General features: G+C 41.9%; 1 protein-coding gene and 1 long non-coding RNA gene across 2 annotated transcripts in view; one reads left to right on the plus strand and one right to left on the minus strand.

Moving 5' to 3' along the window:
- LOC127571496 (uncharacterized) overlaps positions 1-8,956 on the minus strand; it is an 86,047-nt gene extending 77,091 nt beyond the window's left edge. Inside the window, exon 1 of the long non-coding RNA XR_007956483.1 lies at positions 8,914-8,956. This is a non-coding gene — a long non-coding RNA (uncharacterized LOC127571496). The remainder of the gene's footprint in view (positions 1-8,913) is intronic.
- Positions 8,957-9,501: 545 nt separating this feature from the next.
- tmem115 (transmembrane protein 115) overlaps positions 9,502-15,576 on the plus strand; it is a 29,364-nt gene continuing 23,289 nt past the window's right edge. Inside the window, exon 1 of the mRNA XM_052017805.1 lies at positions 9,502-10,364. Within this exon, the coding sequence (XP_051873765.1) occupies positions 9,511-10,364 (854 nt within the window). The 5' untranslated portion in view covers positions 9,502-9,510. The remainder of the gene's footprint in view (positions 10,365-15,576) is intronic.

Here is a 15,576-nt window from a genome sequence, read left to right on the forward strand (position 1 = left end):
ATATTTGCCACCTTAATGTCCACTCATCTATTTCCTCTTGCAGACTCTTTATGCCCTCCACAAAATTTGCTAACCCACTTTTCCTTGTATCATTTAGCTACATTACACTCGGTCCCTTCATCCAAGACATCAATATAGAATCTAAATTGTTGAGGCCCTAGCACTGATCCCTGTGGCAGCCCATCTGAAAATGATACATCTATTCCTACTCACTACTTTCTTGTTAGTTAGCAACTCCTCTATTCATGCCTATATATATCCCTCAACCCCTTGCACTCTTATCTTGTGCAGTAACCTTGTCTCTTATAGAATGTCTTCTGGAAATCTAAACACACTACATCTATTGGGTCCCTTTTTCCCTGTTTGATGCAACTCAAAGATTTCTAGCAAATTTGTCAAACATGATCTTACTTTCATAAAACCACATTGATCCTGCCCCTTCTCAGGCAGTCCCTCACAAACGAGGATGGTTTGCTTCCATTGCAGCTCTGCAAGGGCTGAGGTGACATTCTGCCACAGGTGGGGCAGGAGGTACCTGATGCCGTGGGAGAGTGGGTCAAATGGGAAGCTGTACACTGCTCCTACCGTTCCACCTTAAATGCTCCTTTTCCACCATGAGCTGGAGATTCCCAGGAGTCTGTGGGGATATTACGCCTTTTAAAGGAGGCTTTGGGAACAGCTTTGAAGCACTTTCTCTATCCTCCTCGACATTTCTTGCTGTGATGGAGCCTGGAATAGAAAGTTCACTTCTGGAGTTTGGCATTGGGCATGAGAATAGTGTGGCCATCCTAGAGCAAACTGAGTGTTATTAGAGCCTTAATGCTGGGGATGTTGGCTTGGGAGAGGATGCTAACATTGTTTCACTTATCCTTCCAATAAACCTGGACGGTTTTGTGGAAAGAGCACTGGTTGTGCTTGCTGTCTCAGAAGCATACAGGAGGACAGAGATCACAGGGATCACTTAGAACAAGAGTCTAAGTTTGAGGTCTTGATAAGTTTGAGGTCTTCATCTTTGAATACTCTGCTCATATGATTAAAGGTTGTGCTGGTGCACTGTAAGTGCTAATGAATTTCATCATCAATGTCTGTCTTCATTGAGAGGTGGCTCCCAAGACATGGGAAGTGGTCCATGTTTTCCTGGATCTCATTGACCTTTATTTCCTGGACCTTTATTGTTGGAGAGCAGTGTTGTATAGCAAAGGCAGGTTGGTAAAAGACGTTTGTGAAGCACAAGGTGTTCTCTCATATACCTTAATGAACAGGTCGATAATGACTTGGAGCTCAGCTCCAAATGTGTGCTGATGCAGGTGTAGTCTGCATACTGTGGCTCAGTGACTGAAATTCTGATGACCTTGATCATGCAGTGGAGAAACATAGATTGGACAAGTACAACACGGAAGCAGGCCCTCCAGCCCACTGAGTCCACAATGACCATCAACCACCCATTTACACATCCTACATTAATCCCATTTTTTAAATCCTCCCCACATTGTCATCAACTCCCCCAGATTTTACCACTCATCTATGCACTGAGGACAAGGTACAGCAGTCAATTAACCAACCAACCAGCACGTCTTTGGGAGGTGGTAGGAAACTGGAGCACCCACGTGTTTATAGGGATAATCCACACAGACAGCACCCAAGGTCAGGATTGAACTTGAGTCTCTGGTGCTGCTCCATGTATTACCCAAATAGATTCCCATTAGTCCTGCAGGTAAGCTCCAGCTCAGCAAGAAGCTTGTTGAAGGTGAGTCATTGCATTGCAGCAAGAACCTTTGAGTGTTTTGGTGTTAGGACAACGATGCAACCTTTCATGACCCCAGCTGATTTGATTCACAGTGTGCATGCCATCATGTAGCAGATGTAAAATGGAGATGTTCATTACAATTACTGACAACTTGACAAATCAGAACTGCACCATTGACACTACTGGGAAATAATGAATCAACATTCTCGCTGTACTCCCCGTGAGTATTCAAATAAGCAGACTTAGGCCTGGTTAGTTCTTGAACGGAACCCACCTGGGAATATTTGGTACAGTAGGAGAAACAACTGATCCAACCTGCAAGGTGAATATGCCAAAAAAACTGACAGTACTGCATCCTAGAATCATGCCACTGCAAGAACTGGCAATACTCATCACAGAATTGTGTCCAGTGTAACACTGGCAATGTGGCATCATAGAATCGCACCCACTGTAAGCATATGCAGCGTTGTAGCAGAACACCAACCCACTGAAACTACCCTTGGTGTGGCATCATGGATGCATGCCTGTCACAAGAAATAGCACTATCAAGTCAGAGTATTTCCCAATTGCAACCATTCAGAATAGCACCATCCATCATTATAACCATTCACCCTAACCACACACAACGAAATCAAGATATCACTCCTGCACTGCTGACACTATATAAATTTAGTTAATTTGCTGGAATATTGAAGATATAAAATTGCAAAAATGATAGTTTATGAGGGTCTTTAATCATCCCAATGTAGACTGTAGTGATAATGGTATAAATGACAAGGACAGGCTAAATTTCTGAGTATTTTCCAGGAGCACGTTCTTCATCAGTGCATTTTTGACCCAATGAAGGAGGAGGCAATTGTTCCTGGATATAATTCTGAGGAATGAGGTGAATAAAGTGAGCAATTATCAGTGAAAGAATGTTTAGGGAACTGTGATCATAATGTCATAAGACTTAGCCTGGCTATGGAAAAGGGCATGGAACAGAATAGATATTTATTAGAGAAGAATCAATTTCAGAGGTTTTATATGAATTTGTTTTAGCTGAATTATAATAAGAGATTGGAGTGTAAAATTGAAATTGAACAAAGGATGGCCCTTAAAGGGGATGTGGGATCAGGTACAATCTCTCTACATCATCACCAGAGGGAAAGGCAATCAATGCCACAGCACCCTGGATAACTGTAGACAGAGAGTAAAAGGTTTTGAATGATGTAAGGTTGATAGTGAAAACAAGCTAAACATAGAAAACTCAGAGGGGAAGTAAAAAAGGAAATAGAAGTGGCAAAGAAAGAATTTCAGAGCAGACTCACAGCTATCATTGAAAGGGAATCCTAAAGTCTGCTACAGGCATATAAATAGTTAATGTCATATGGGGAGGTGTGGGACTGATTAAGGGTCAAGATGATCTACAGAAGGAGGCAAAGGGTATTGCAAAGATTTTAATGAGTTATTTGTATTGGTTTTACAAAAGTGTTGACAAAGGCTAAACTAAAATAAAGGTTACTGAGATACCACATAAGCCAGCAGTTAACAAAGATACCAAAAAGGCTCACTGTACCTAAAGTAGTAAAGTCACTATGCCAGATGGGATGCATTCTTAATAGCTGAGCTAGTAAGGTGGACTTTGCGCAGGTACTGGCTGTAATCTCCTGGTACTTGGATACCAGGATGTCTCAGTGGACTGGAAAAATGCAAATAGTCTACCCTTGTTCAAAGATAAATTTAGAAAATAGTGAGAAAGGCATGGGTAGAAGCAAGGAGTGCAAGGTGAGGTTATATTGAACCTTAGTGGAGTACTGGAGACACAAGAGACTGCAGATGCTGGAATCTGGAGCAATGTACAAAAAGCTGGAGGAACTCAGCAGGTCAGGAAATGGGACAGTCAATGTTTTGGATCGAGCCCCTGCATCTGGACTCCATGGGAACAAAAGTGGCAGAGCATACTGACAGATTCAGCCTTCAGCTGTCATTCCTGGACTTCTGTATTTCACAACCCAATATTACAGAAATTTGCCCTTACGGAATTCACAAATTACTACCCATAATTCTGAGATAAGGAAAATAATTTGTTCTCACAGAATTTGTGCGTCAGTTTTTATTGTATATTCAGCTTGCATTTCTTGGTGTATGCTTAAATGATGTAGCTTTATATTATAGAAAATTGCAATATGAACAGTTTTCTGGGAATGCAACATCTCCATAATGCGGGGGTCACCTATATGTGTAAGAAGTCCATTTCTGTGTAAGACTGCCTGGTGTGGCAGCATTGGTGAATGTAACAGCAGAGTTTAAGAATGAGCAACAATCTGCTGGAGGAACTCAGCAGGCCCTGCAGCATCTGTGGATCTGTGGGAGGAAAGAAATTGTTGATGTTTCAGGTCAAAACCCTGCTTCAGGACTGAGAGGGGAGAAGCGAGATGGCCAGTATAAAAAGGAGAAGGGGAGTGGCAAGAAAGGATTCTAAGGCAATTGGTGGACTGAGGAGGGGTGTGAGATGACAGGCAGATGGTGCCAGGTAGGGGAGGTGAGCAGGGGTGGAGTTGGAAGGCTGTGGCAGACGAATGATACATGGAGGGAGACAGAGAGAGAGAAAAAATAAAAACAACAGATGGAACAAGGTGGGCTGGGGGAAGGGCAGTGTGAAGATGGGAGACAACTGGTGGAGGGAGATAAGCAGGAACACAAAGCGCTACAAGAGCTGGATTCAGATCAGTATAGGAGGTGAGAATGGGAGACATGAACGAGAGTTGGAACCAGATGGGGGGTGGGTGGATGGAGCCAGGAGGGGGAAGGGGATGAAGATGGGTGAAGGGGAGCTGGGGGAGTGTGTGAGAAAGGGGACAAAAATGGGAGGACCAGAGGATGAGGAGGAGAGGGAGAAGGGTGGAAGGTGGGGGGGGGGGGGGTGGGAAGAGAAGAGGAGAAAAAAGGATGGGGGGGGGGTTACTTAAAATTGGAAAACTCAACATTCATGCCATTGGGTTGTAGACTATCCAGGCGGAATATAAGGTGTTGCTTCTCCAGTTCGTGTTGGGCTTCATCCTGGCAGTAGAGTATAAATTTCACTTCATTTAAGTATAAATTTCACATTTACTTTGTCCTGTCATAAAGACTTTTTATATTCATTGCTTAATAATCTTTAATTTTTAAATGCTAAATAAAGCATAATGAAGCCTTGACATAAAATACAAAGGGAAACATTTGGCATTGCATTGGCAGAGATACTCAGGGATGGACAAGTATCCTGTGCAGCTTGGACTCACTGAGGCCTAAAGCACAAGATAAGACCATTGCAAGATAGATGACACTTCCTTGGAATACAGATTGCAACTAATTTGCTGTTTTAATTGTAAAATCTAAGGCCATTACTCAGCCATGGTGGTAGTGATGTGGCCAGTGTTTGCACACTGATTATTGTTGAAGGAAGTAACTACAGTCCGTCATTGCACAAAGATTCAGAAATTGTTCTTCCTTATTGCAAACATTAACCACGTCACATCTCCAATGGTCACAGAGGCTTCCATCAGAAATGAACTCTCAAAGGGACAGCAATTATAATTTGATGTATGACTATAAAAGGAAACGTGTGCATCATTACAGAAGAAACAAAGGCTGTTTAAAGTCAGACACTGACCTGGAGAAGGAATTTACGCTGTCATGTCTCACATCCTATTTGCAGGGCTCCTTTCCACAGATACAAATGGCTAAAGAGATGCAAATATTGATACACCGTGAGACACAGTGACGTTACTGCCAACAGTGTTCCATTGCTATGGCCTTGCCTCTTAGGGAAACGTCTGGCACTCAATGTTGCAAGAGAACTTATGAGCAATACAAGAAGTGTCACAAAATGACCTGGAGCCACTGAAGAAAAAAATTATTTTGTGATTTAATTTCTGGGACTTCTTCCTGATGAGTGAAAAGATTGAGAAACAGATCACCTATATTTATGATGATTAGCAACAGAACCAAAAGAGAAATAAGGATTTTACTGTACATGTAATGCATAGGTATCATCTGCAATAGATTGCTTAAAAGGGTGATCAAAGTAGATTCAGTCTTGGCTTTGAAAAAGAATTTTGATAATTACTTGAAAAGAAAGAAAAAGGTCACAAGGTTATGTAGACAGAGCTGAAATTAGAACTAACAGGAATCTCTTATAAAGGCTGGCAAAGGCCAATGGGCCAGATTTCTATAACGATCCTCCGATTCTGTACTGTCACTCATTCACAACATTGCCTCAGATTATCAACCCATTATATATACTGGCAGTATGATATTAAAGAATCACTCATTACAACCAAACTACTGCATTACTACCATTATAACCACACAAGTGTACCTTGCAGAAAAATTACCACCCTTTGCAATGCTGCATCATCAAATCACCTCATTGCACCCAAACATGGTATGACATCATAGCCTCCACTCAAATACAGCCACAGTACTATGTTCATTAGAACGACTCACAGAAGCACATCATAAAAACACACTCATTATAACCAGTCACATGCTGCATCAAACACTAGAGCAATTACAAATACAAACTGTAAAGCATAACTTCATCACTGCATGATAGTTACAGTGGTATCAAGTCAGAGCACTGCCACAATCTGCAAACATTAGCAGTGTTGCATTAAAACACTGACATATTGCAATCACTAAATGTATAACATCATAACATTGCTTCACGACTAACACATAGTCAATCAACGGAACAAATAAAAACAAATAAAAACAAATACACAGCCCACCAGAATGCTCTCTTGAAGATAATGAGGTCACAGGATTGTAGTAATATCCATGGCAGTCGGGGGTTGGGTCAGGATAAAGGTATGTCAATCAAGGCAACATTGATGGAGATATATGAGAAAGACTTAATTGACCTGCTGTCTCCAGGTAGGAAAGTTATGGAATAACTACAAGATGGAAAAGAGATAGAAGAAACTACAAGGTTGCTTGTAAAACAATTACCTCTCCAGGAATGCATAATACATTTGTGAAAATACAGATGGCCAGCAGATTAAACATAGCTACCAATAACTGGCCTGCTGAATACAAATGATCTTTGAAGGAATGTGGCATTGATTGGTTGACTCAATCAAAGGGATGATATATTATGATCAGACACTGACCAAGGCAGAGGTCTCATCACAGGTTGGTTTGGAAGGAATAATCGTTTTACTTTGGTCAAGAAAATGTGCATCTATGACGGGTAATTTTACAATTGGATCATGCAGGTCACTTGTAACTATGCTTAGAGTATAATAACATTGTTAGAGTTCTGATTTTTAAGTAATTCCCCAGCTTTGTATCTGAATGGCTTCCTTGCATATGCTCAAATAAACCAGTGACTAAAGAAATGTGAGTTTTGCCTTCTGATGCAGAAAGTAATTGAAATCCCCAACGAGCAACATAAAATGTTATTACACAAGATAAAAACTTATGGCATTGGTGGGTAATATATTGAAAGATATAAACTAAGTTCACCAATAGAAAACAGATTCAGGATAAATGGGTCATTTTAAGAAATCAAATTGTAACTGGAGTAGTGCCATTGGGATTATTTTACTATATAAAGCAATGATGCCGATTAAGGGACTGGGTGTACTGTAGCCAATTTTGCTGATATTACAAAAATAGGTGGGAAAGCAAGTTGAGAGGAGGAAACAGCTTGCAAAACATTAAATAGTGGGATAAATTTTGAAGATGGAGTACAAAGTGGGGAAATGTGAAGTAGAATATAGAAATACAGAAAATTAGCATACGGGTATTGCAAATAATTTGGAAAACATGTACATTGGCCTTTATTGTAATGGGAATGTAATATAAAAGTAGAGAAGTCTTGTTACAACTGTGCAGAACGTTGAGGAGACCATAACTGTAATGGAGGCAGTTCAGATTCGCTGGGTTAATTTGTAACACGAAGGAGAGAAATTTTTGAGCAGATTTCTAAATTGGAAGTTAGAATCTTAGATGCTGTACTAAGATTCTGAGGGGGTTTGACTGGATAGGTGTTGAGAGGATGTTCCCCCTTATGGAGGAAGCTAGAGCTGGGCATAATTTCAGAATAAGGGGTGACCTACTTAATGGGGAATTTCTCCTCTCAGGTGATTGTAAATCTTTGAAATTCTCTCTCTGCAAGTTGTTGAACAGAGACAGATTTTTGGACTTTAGAAAGTCAAGGGTTATGGGTTATGGACAGCAAAGTAGATTCTTTAAGTGTTTTTTTCCTTTTGTCTGGACACAACTTTTTTGGTTTTCAAAACTTTCAGTAGTTCACAAGTCAACTGATGGCACCTAAACTGAGCAAATATCCTCAGCATTTGAAGGCATCACCTCCATCAGATGAATTGAGTATTGCACAAAGGCACTTGATTGGGTCTCCCAGAGTGAGATATGTTAGTTGGTTGAGACTGCAAAATGGGTAATCATAGACATCCTAATATAATTGAGATTGTCTCCATATCAAGACGTTGCCCTTTGATCCCAGTAAGGGAATTGTCTGGATGTTTTGTCCTGAAAATAAAGGAAACTGCAGATGCTGGATATCTGAAATAAGAACAGAAAACGCTGGAAACACTCAGCAGGTCAAGCAATATCTGTGGAAAGATAAACAGGGTGGACGTTTCAGAGCAGACTTATATAGTAAATATTTTCTGTCTTCTAAGTTTTCAAAGAAGTTTCCAGCGGCTTGCAATACCAGCTCATAGTCTCGTCGGCCACATCTGGTCCTCTCTCTGCCACGGATCCTTCCTTCCTCAGCTCACTCATCACGTTACACTATCCTGTGCCAGGTCAAGATGTACGGTCTTTGTTACTAATGTTACAGGAATGTCCATTCACATGTAATTCAAAATGATATTGTGTCCCAGTGGAATTGGTTTTCCGTTCTTGTGCTATCTTGGAGAAAGAAAATCCGTGGGCTTTAAGCCATGTGCGACCTGAACCAAATGTTTGACACCCCTCACCCACCCTCATATTTCAAAGCTGCTCCAAAGCTGGGGCCTGTCCCGCCTCTGCCCGCTCCCCCCAATCACACCCCGAAAAACGTGTCCCGGCTTCTTCACACTTGCTAACTGGTTTAACCAGCCTACTGTTCTAGCGGGAATTGGATGTCAATTCTGTTAAAGAACTAAACTATGCGAAGATGTATGTCCGCCTACTGTATGTTTTGAACGGCATCCTCAGCTTCGGAGCCATTTTGCACCTGGTTGTCTGTAAAGAGTATCAGGCGTCGATCTGACGATGTCAGTGCGGGGCGGAGTGTGGATGGACGCTGATCTGATGATGTCAGTGCGGGGTAGCGAGAGGATGGACGCTGGTTTGATGATGTCAGTGCGGGGCAGTGAGCGGGAGCGAGGCTCTGGCTCCGCTGCCGTGCGCTGTGGGCACTCAGCCGTTCCGGCGAGGGCGTCGGGAATTCGGTGTCACGGAAGGGCCGACGCGGGCCGTGTTGGGGGAGCAAAGCTGCCACCACGTGTCCAATTCGGACGGACTGGTCCCTGCCCCTCCTCGCCCCGCACGGCCACAGCTCTAGGCCAAGCGGCCCCGTGAGCGCCTTCCCCGCGTTGCTAAGAACGGGGTGAAGCGAAGGCTGAGCCGGTTGGCGGCGCAACCCCGGGCCGCGGCAGCAGGAGGCGCCAGGCCGGACAGTCCAGTGTAGCTCATGCACGGCCCGGTTCCCCTGTGTCATCCGCCGCCGCTCTACGGTCCGTGAGCCGTTCCCCACCCCCCCCCCCCCCTCCGCCCGAGCAGCAGTCATGAAGCGGTACCTGCCGGTGGCCCGGCAACACTTCCTGGCGGCGGCGGCCAGCACCAGCGTGGTGGTGAAGGCCTTGTGTGGCACGGTGCTGGCGCTGTACTGCCTCTCCTTCCTGACGGACACGGCGCACGGCCTGGGGGTGACTCCCGGCTACCTCTTCCCACCCAACTTCTGGCTCTGGACCTTGCTGACACACGCCGTGGTAGAGAGCCACATCTGGGACGTGTGTGTCGGTCTGGGGGCCGTGGTGGCAGCCGGCAGGCTCCTCGAACCTCTTTGGGGAGCACTAGAACTCCTGGTCTTCTTCGCGGTCGTCAACGTGTCGGTGGGAATTCTTGGAGGACTTTCTTATCTGCTGACCTACGTGGCGACTTTCAATCTGGATTACTTATTTACCGTGCGCATTCATGGTATGTCAGGCTTTGTTGGCGGAGTGCTGGTGGCCTTGAAGCAGACCATGGGAGACACCGTGGTACTCAAGGTGCCACAGGTGCGGATGAAAGATGTTCCGATGTTGGGTTTGCTCCTTATTGCGATTTTGCGTTTGACGACATTGCTAAGTAGCTCTTTGCTGGCCTCCTACGGGTATGGTGTACTGTCCAGCTGGGTTTACCTGCGCTTCTATCAAAAACATAGCCGAGGCCGAGGGGACATGTCTGACCACTTCGCGTTCGCCACCTTCTTACCCGAAATCTTCCAGCCGCTCGTCTCGGTGGTTACCAATGTGATTTACAGCGTGTTGGTGAAGATCAGAATATGTAAGAAGACGGTGAAACGATACGATGTTGGAGCACCGTCATCCATTACAATAAGCCTGCCTGGCACTGACCCACAGGATGCAGAACGGAGAAGGTACTGAATGCAATATTCTAACCAATTTCTTTAATATGTGTGTATCGTGGGTCATTGAAAATCTTTAACATTGGCGTTAACATTGACCTAGTGTAACCAAATAGAAACCAAGTGCAACACCTGAGGCGGTAGTACATCTGAACAATGGAACTTGAATTCCATTATTACTATATGTGGGTTGTCATTCCGTGTCTTTTTTTAAAAGGAAACAGTCCATCAAAAAGTAAAATGAAACTGCAGATGTTGGAAATCTGAAATAAAGACTCAAACAAAAAAGCTAGGAACTCAGTCAGTCGGGCAACCTCTGTGAAGAGGGAAACAAATGATGTTTTGGGTTGATGACCTTGCATCAGAGTTAGAAATTGAACATGTACGTGTTGGATTTCTAATTTTCCCAGGTCTGATGAAAGATCACTGTAATTAACTGTTTTTCCATCATTTTTCAACCTATTGTCCATGTTAAACTTCACAAGGATACATCATCTTAAAATTTAAAAACTTCAAATGAGTTAGTAAAACTTCAACCCCTAAGAGGGCTTGTAGCAGCATGGATAGTATTGAAAGGTTTTTTTTTGGACTGGAGATGTGTACCCCAGGTTTTGGTACAAGGACAATGGCTTTTCTTAACATATATTAATTACTTTTGATGTGTTTACAGGGCACAATTTACAATATTGTGCCTGACGTAAGACTAGGAGGTGCAGTGAATTGTGATGAGAATAGTCATATTCTCATAGAGCTATTTTTCAGATTGGAGGTTAGTAGGCAGTGGTTCTCCCCAGGCAGTGTGTTCCAAAATTGGGATGGGGGGGGCGGGGTGGTGGGGGGGAGAACAAAGTGGAAGATTAGCTAGTAAGTGATCAACTGTACCTGAAAACCCCAGAGAGAAATGTGAGGGAAAATAGTTGGCATCAATTAGTTTAATATCTATTGTAGAAGAAATTATGAAATCTTCAAAGAGAAAATTATGAAATATCAATTGAATAATGAACACCATAGATTTTGGAAGGGAAGAGAGAAAATGCTGGAAAAACTCAGCAGGACAGACAGCAGCTATGGAAAGAGAAACGATCAGAACCTGTCACAGACCCGAAACATTGACTCTTTCCATTGATGTTGCCTGACCTGAATTTTTCCATCATTTGCTGTTTTGATTTCAGATTTCCAACATCTGTTTCCTTTGATTTTCAGAAAGAAGGTTTGTGTTTGACAAACCTGATTATGGTGAGCAGGGAAATGCAGTGGATGGATTTTAGGGAAGTCTTTGTAAAGAGCTACAGAGCATAGATGGATCTGGGGGTTGGCTAGCTTTTTGGCAAGGATTGGTCAAGCAAATGGGAGAATGTTAAGACCTCTTAATAGCAGAAATGAGCTGGAAGAAGAAATCATGTGAAAGACTTAAAATAATTCTGTAATTACTATTCTAACTACCCTGAAAGGGAGTGACATATGGAGCTTTTTTGCAGTGTGTGCATATCTCTTTTATTCTTATCCAGAGAGCTAATAGCTTAATGAGACAAAGCTTTACTGGCTCTAGTAGTGGGAATGAATAAAAATAATAGATGAGAGAATTAAACTTGGGAGACCAATCACAATGTAACTGTGTAAGCTAAAAGTTGAAAAGAATTCAAGACAAAAGCTGACATAATAAATTGGGGTGAAAGACGGACTGGGAAAACGAAATCCGGGGAAATACTGTCAAAGAAATAGACCAGCAGTGGGAAACTTTTAAACTAATCATTTAAAATTGAGCCTTTTTTCATTATTCAGAGTATGTGGGTGTCAAGGTCAGAATTTAATTTTTATTTATACATGCCCTGTGAAATAGATGAGTCACTGCCATGAACTGTTACATAAGCAATTTGATGTAACTTAGTGACTTGTTGGGTTATTTCAAAGGGCAGTTGAGGATCAGTCATGATCAACAGTAGACTGGGTGGGTTTTTATGACAATCTGGTAGTTTTGCAATCATTGCTTGCTGGTACTGGCTTTTGATTCCAGATGACTTAGTTTGCTGAATTTAACTTCCTCAGCTGTTGTGATAGGATTCAACTTCATGTCTCCTGATCATTGATCCAGGCATCTGGATTACCCATTCAGTAAGATAATCACAATGGTTGTCTTAAATATTAAAATTTTGAATATAGAATGAGACAAATTAGCACTCAGTTTTGCAAATACACAAAGAGAGAAATGGCATAATTCTGTAGGCCAAAGATGGTCACAAGGAGATATTAAAGAAATGGATAGGAAAAGCAGTGCCAGATCAAATTTAATGTCAGTAAATGGGAGCTGTTGCATTTTGGCAAAATTATACTTCTAGTGGGGGGAAATGCATGTGATTAGAAGTGCAGGATGCTTTAGGGATCAAGTTCACAAAACATTAAAAGCTGCAGCTTAAATAGTTCAGTTATTACTAGAGCAGACAAAATATTTGGTTTGCATTAAGTAATATGGAATTAAAGTGATTGTAACCTATTCAAGACCTTAGTAAACCATAAGTGCAGTACTTCGTAAAACTTTGGATTCTGCAGTATAAGACCATGTTTAAAGAATGGACATTATACTGCACAGGTTCACCAGGGTTTGAGGAAATGTATGAAAGTTGGGACCTTTCAATGGAAATGACATGATTGCAGAGGTAATTTTCTAGAATTGTTTTGGATAGATCGAAGTTGACTTGCAGTAATTAAGGAATACGGAATGAGAAATATGGATACAAGATTAAATACAGAGCCTGGAAGCTCAATTTCTCCAGCTTCCAGTGTCTTAACAAAAGCAAAAAGCATGTCAACAACTGAGAATAGGTTAGTTAAATAGCTGAGGGAAAGAGGAATAAATGGATTGAGTACGCAGGTTTAGGATTCTATGCTTGTGATGAATAAATATCAACACAAAATGATTTGGCCAAATGGACAGGTACCCTTTTTTAATTTCCATGTAATGCACCATCTCGAACCTATGTGAGAGGAGTGGATGCACTGAATTGACTGAAATTCTGTCCATTATGATAAATAATGACAATGTAAATTCCTAGGTAATCTTTCATTGTTGCTTGAAATATGAATATAAGCAGGGCATGTTTGAATGTCTCATGGATCATTTACATCCACATGAGTGCATAGCTGCCATGTTTGTAATATCTTTAAGAATTGACTGTGCTCATTACACCATCTCAGTACTGCACTGAGGTGTCAACCTAGATTGTGCTCGGATTTCTGGTGGATGGCTTGAAAGGGGGTGGGGGGGGGGATGGGTCTGGCTCAGAATCCAGGGGTCAGTCACTTAACCCCCTGAAATTGCAGAACAATGGAGTGTCAAATTTTGATGAATACATGTGGAGGCTGAGTATGAGTAAGGATAGATGAAGACTACAAAGTTAAGGCTGGCCAGGGCAGAAGATGGCCTTACGAGCTAGCTGCCATAGAACTTGCCATCCAGGGATACCAAGGATAATGAAAGAAGTGAAGTGCTGAAACCCCAGAAAATGTTGGTGGACTAAGAAAGCAAAATGCAATTGAACAAATGAAGCCATAGTGTTGCACAGGCAGAAAGGATGGAGTTATTTTTGAACAGCTAATTATGTAGCCTTAACATGCAAAGATTTGTTGCAATTTGATTGATCCTGAAGTGACAGCGTGGGATTTCGTTGTTAGCAAAGGACTGAACATGTGAAAGTCGACCCGCACTGTAGTAAAGCAGACAACAGCAGAACCAAGGAGCTTATAATTAATGCTTTATTATTTTAACACTAGCAGGAGTGAGGGATACAGAGAAAAGTAAACAGTGTAACCCAAGCTCTGTACTGATCCCCACTCAGATTTACAGGTTAGTGTCCCTCCTTTTATACTTAATCTACATGGGAAACTGCACATACCAGGGCAGTTGCTTACAGTAAACTTTTAGCAAAGCAAGATATGCCTTAAGAGCTTCTTTGTTTCTCATCAGCACCTGCACAACTTGCACTCATAACTATAATCACACCATTGTTGAAGCAATATCACGCCATGGTGGAAGAATAGCTGCACACCATTAACCCTTACATTTCCGGTTACCTTTTACAAACATTTTGATAGGCAGTATAAAATGGAGCAGTAGTTGGAGGCCTTGGTAGAGGTGGAGAGCTCAAATCAATTCAAATTTTCATATCTGAAGAGACTTGTGACAAAAAAAATGAGTAGGTGACTTGTCCCTTCAAACATGCTTCATGATTCAATAAGATGAACAGATCCTCTCCCTTAGTCGCACCTTAATTTTATATCCATTGCCCTTTATATCCAAAAATCTGAGACTGGGCATACACAGCTCTGGGCAGAGAATTCCAAAAAAATTCACAACGTTTTGAAGAGTTTTTCATCTGTTCTAAATGACATGGTCTCATACTATGAGGTTGAGTTCTAGGTTCCTCACCTGGGGAGACAACCTTTCAGGATATACCCTGTCGAGTAGCTTAATATTTTTATTACCCCTCATTCTTCAAAGGAATGTTGGCCAATTCTGCCTAATCTCTTCTCACAGAACAATCCCATCATCTAAGTAATTGGTTTTTTTTTGCATAAGCAATTTAAGCAAATATACCCTTCCTTTGGTAAGCTAACTAAAACTGCAAAGATTTGGCATGGTCAAACCAAGATCCAGTATAATCCCAGTAATGTTTAGCTCTTGTATAGCAATGCATTTGTGGTAAAGATTACTTGCTGTTAACTTTGTGATTCATGTATAGGACATTTAAAACAAAGATTGCCCCCTTTTAAAATTTCTGCTTTTCTAAAGTGGATAACTTCATTCTCTGCATCACGGGTTGTTCTCATTCATGGGTTTAACCTGTGTATGGGAACTCTGTAGCCTCTTTGTCTTTTCCATAAAGCTCATTTTCTGACCGATCAAACTTCAATATCTTCGTCTCCTAGTATGACTGATGTGTTTTTCCATATATGGTTAACTCTTAAATACCCACTCAAATGGCCCAGCAAGCCAGTCAGTTATGCCATTACAGCAACATACAGACAACAGAAAAATATGTGGACCACCTGATATCAACTTAGGCACTAAATCAGGACATGCAAAACCACTTGCCACCCAGTTAAACGTGAAAAGTCCTCACAAACATATGGGAACTGGTGTCAAAATTGCAAAAGCTGTCCCACTTACTAGCAAAGTAGCAGCCTTATGTTGTATTTCAAGAAGTCATAACTTGCAAACAGTGTTCCA

This window comes from Pristis pectinata, chromosome 6 (genome assembly GCF_009764475.1).
Source record: "Pristis pectinata isolate sPriPec2 chromosome 6, sPriPec2.1.pri, whole genome shotgun sequence".
In the NCBI taxonomy this organism is placed as follows: Eukaryota; Metazoa; Chordata; class Chondrichthyes; order Rhinopristiformes; family Pristidae; genus Pristis; species Pristis pectinata.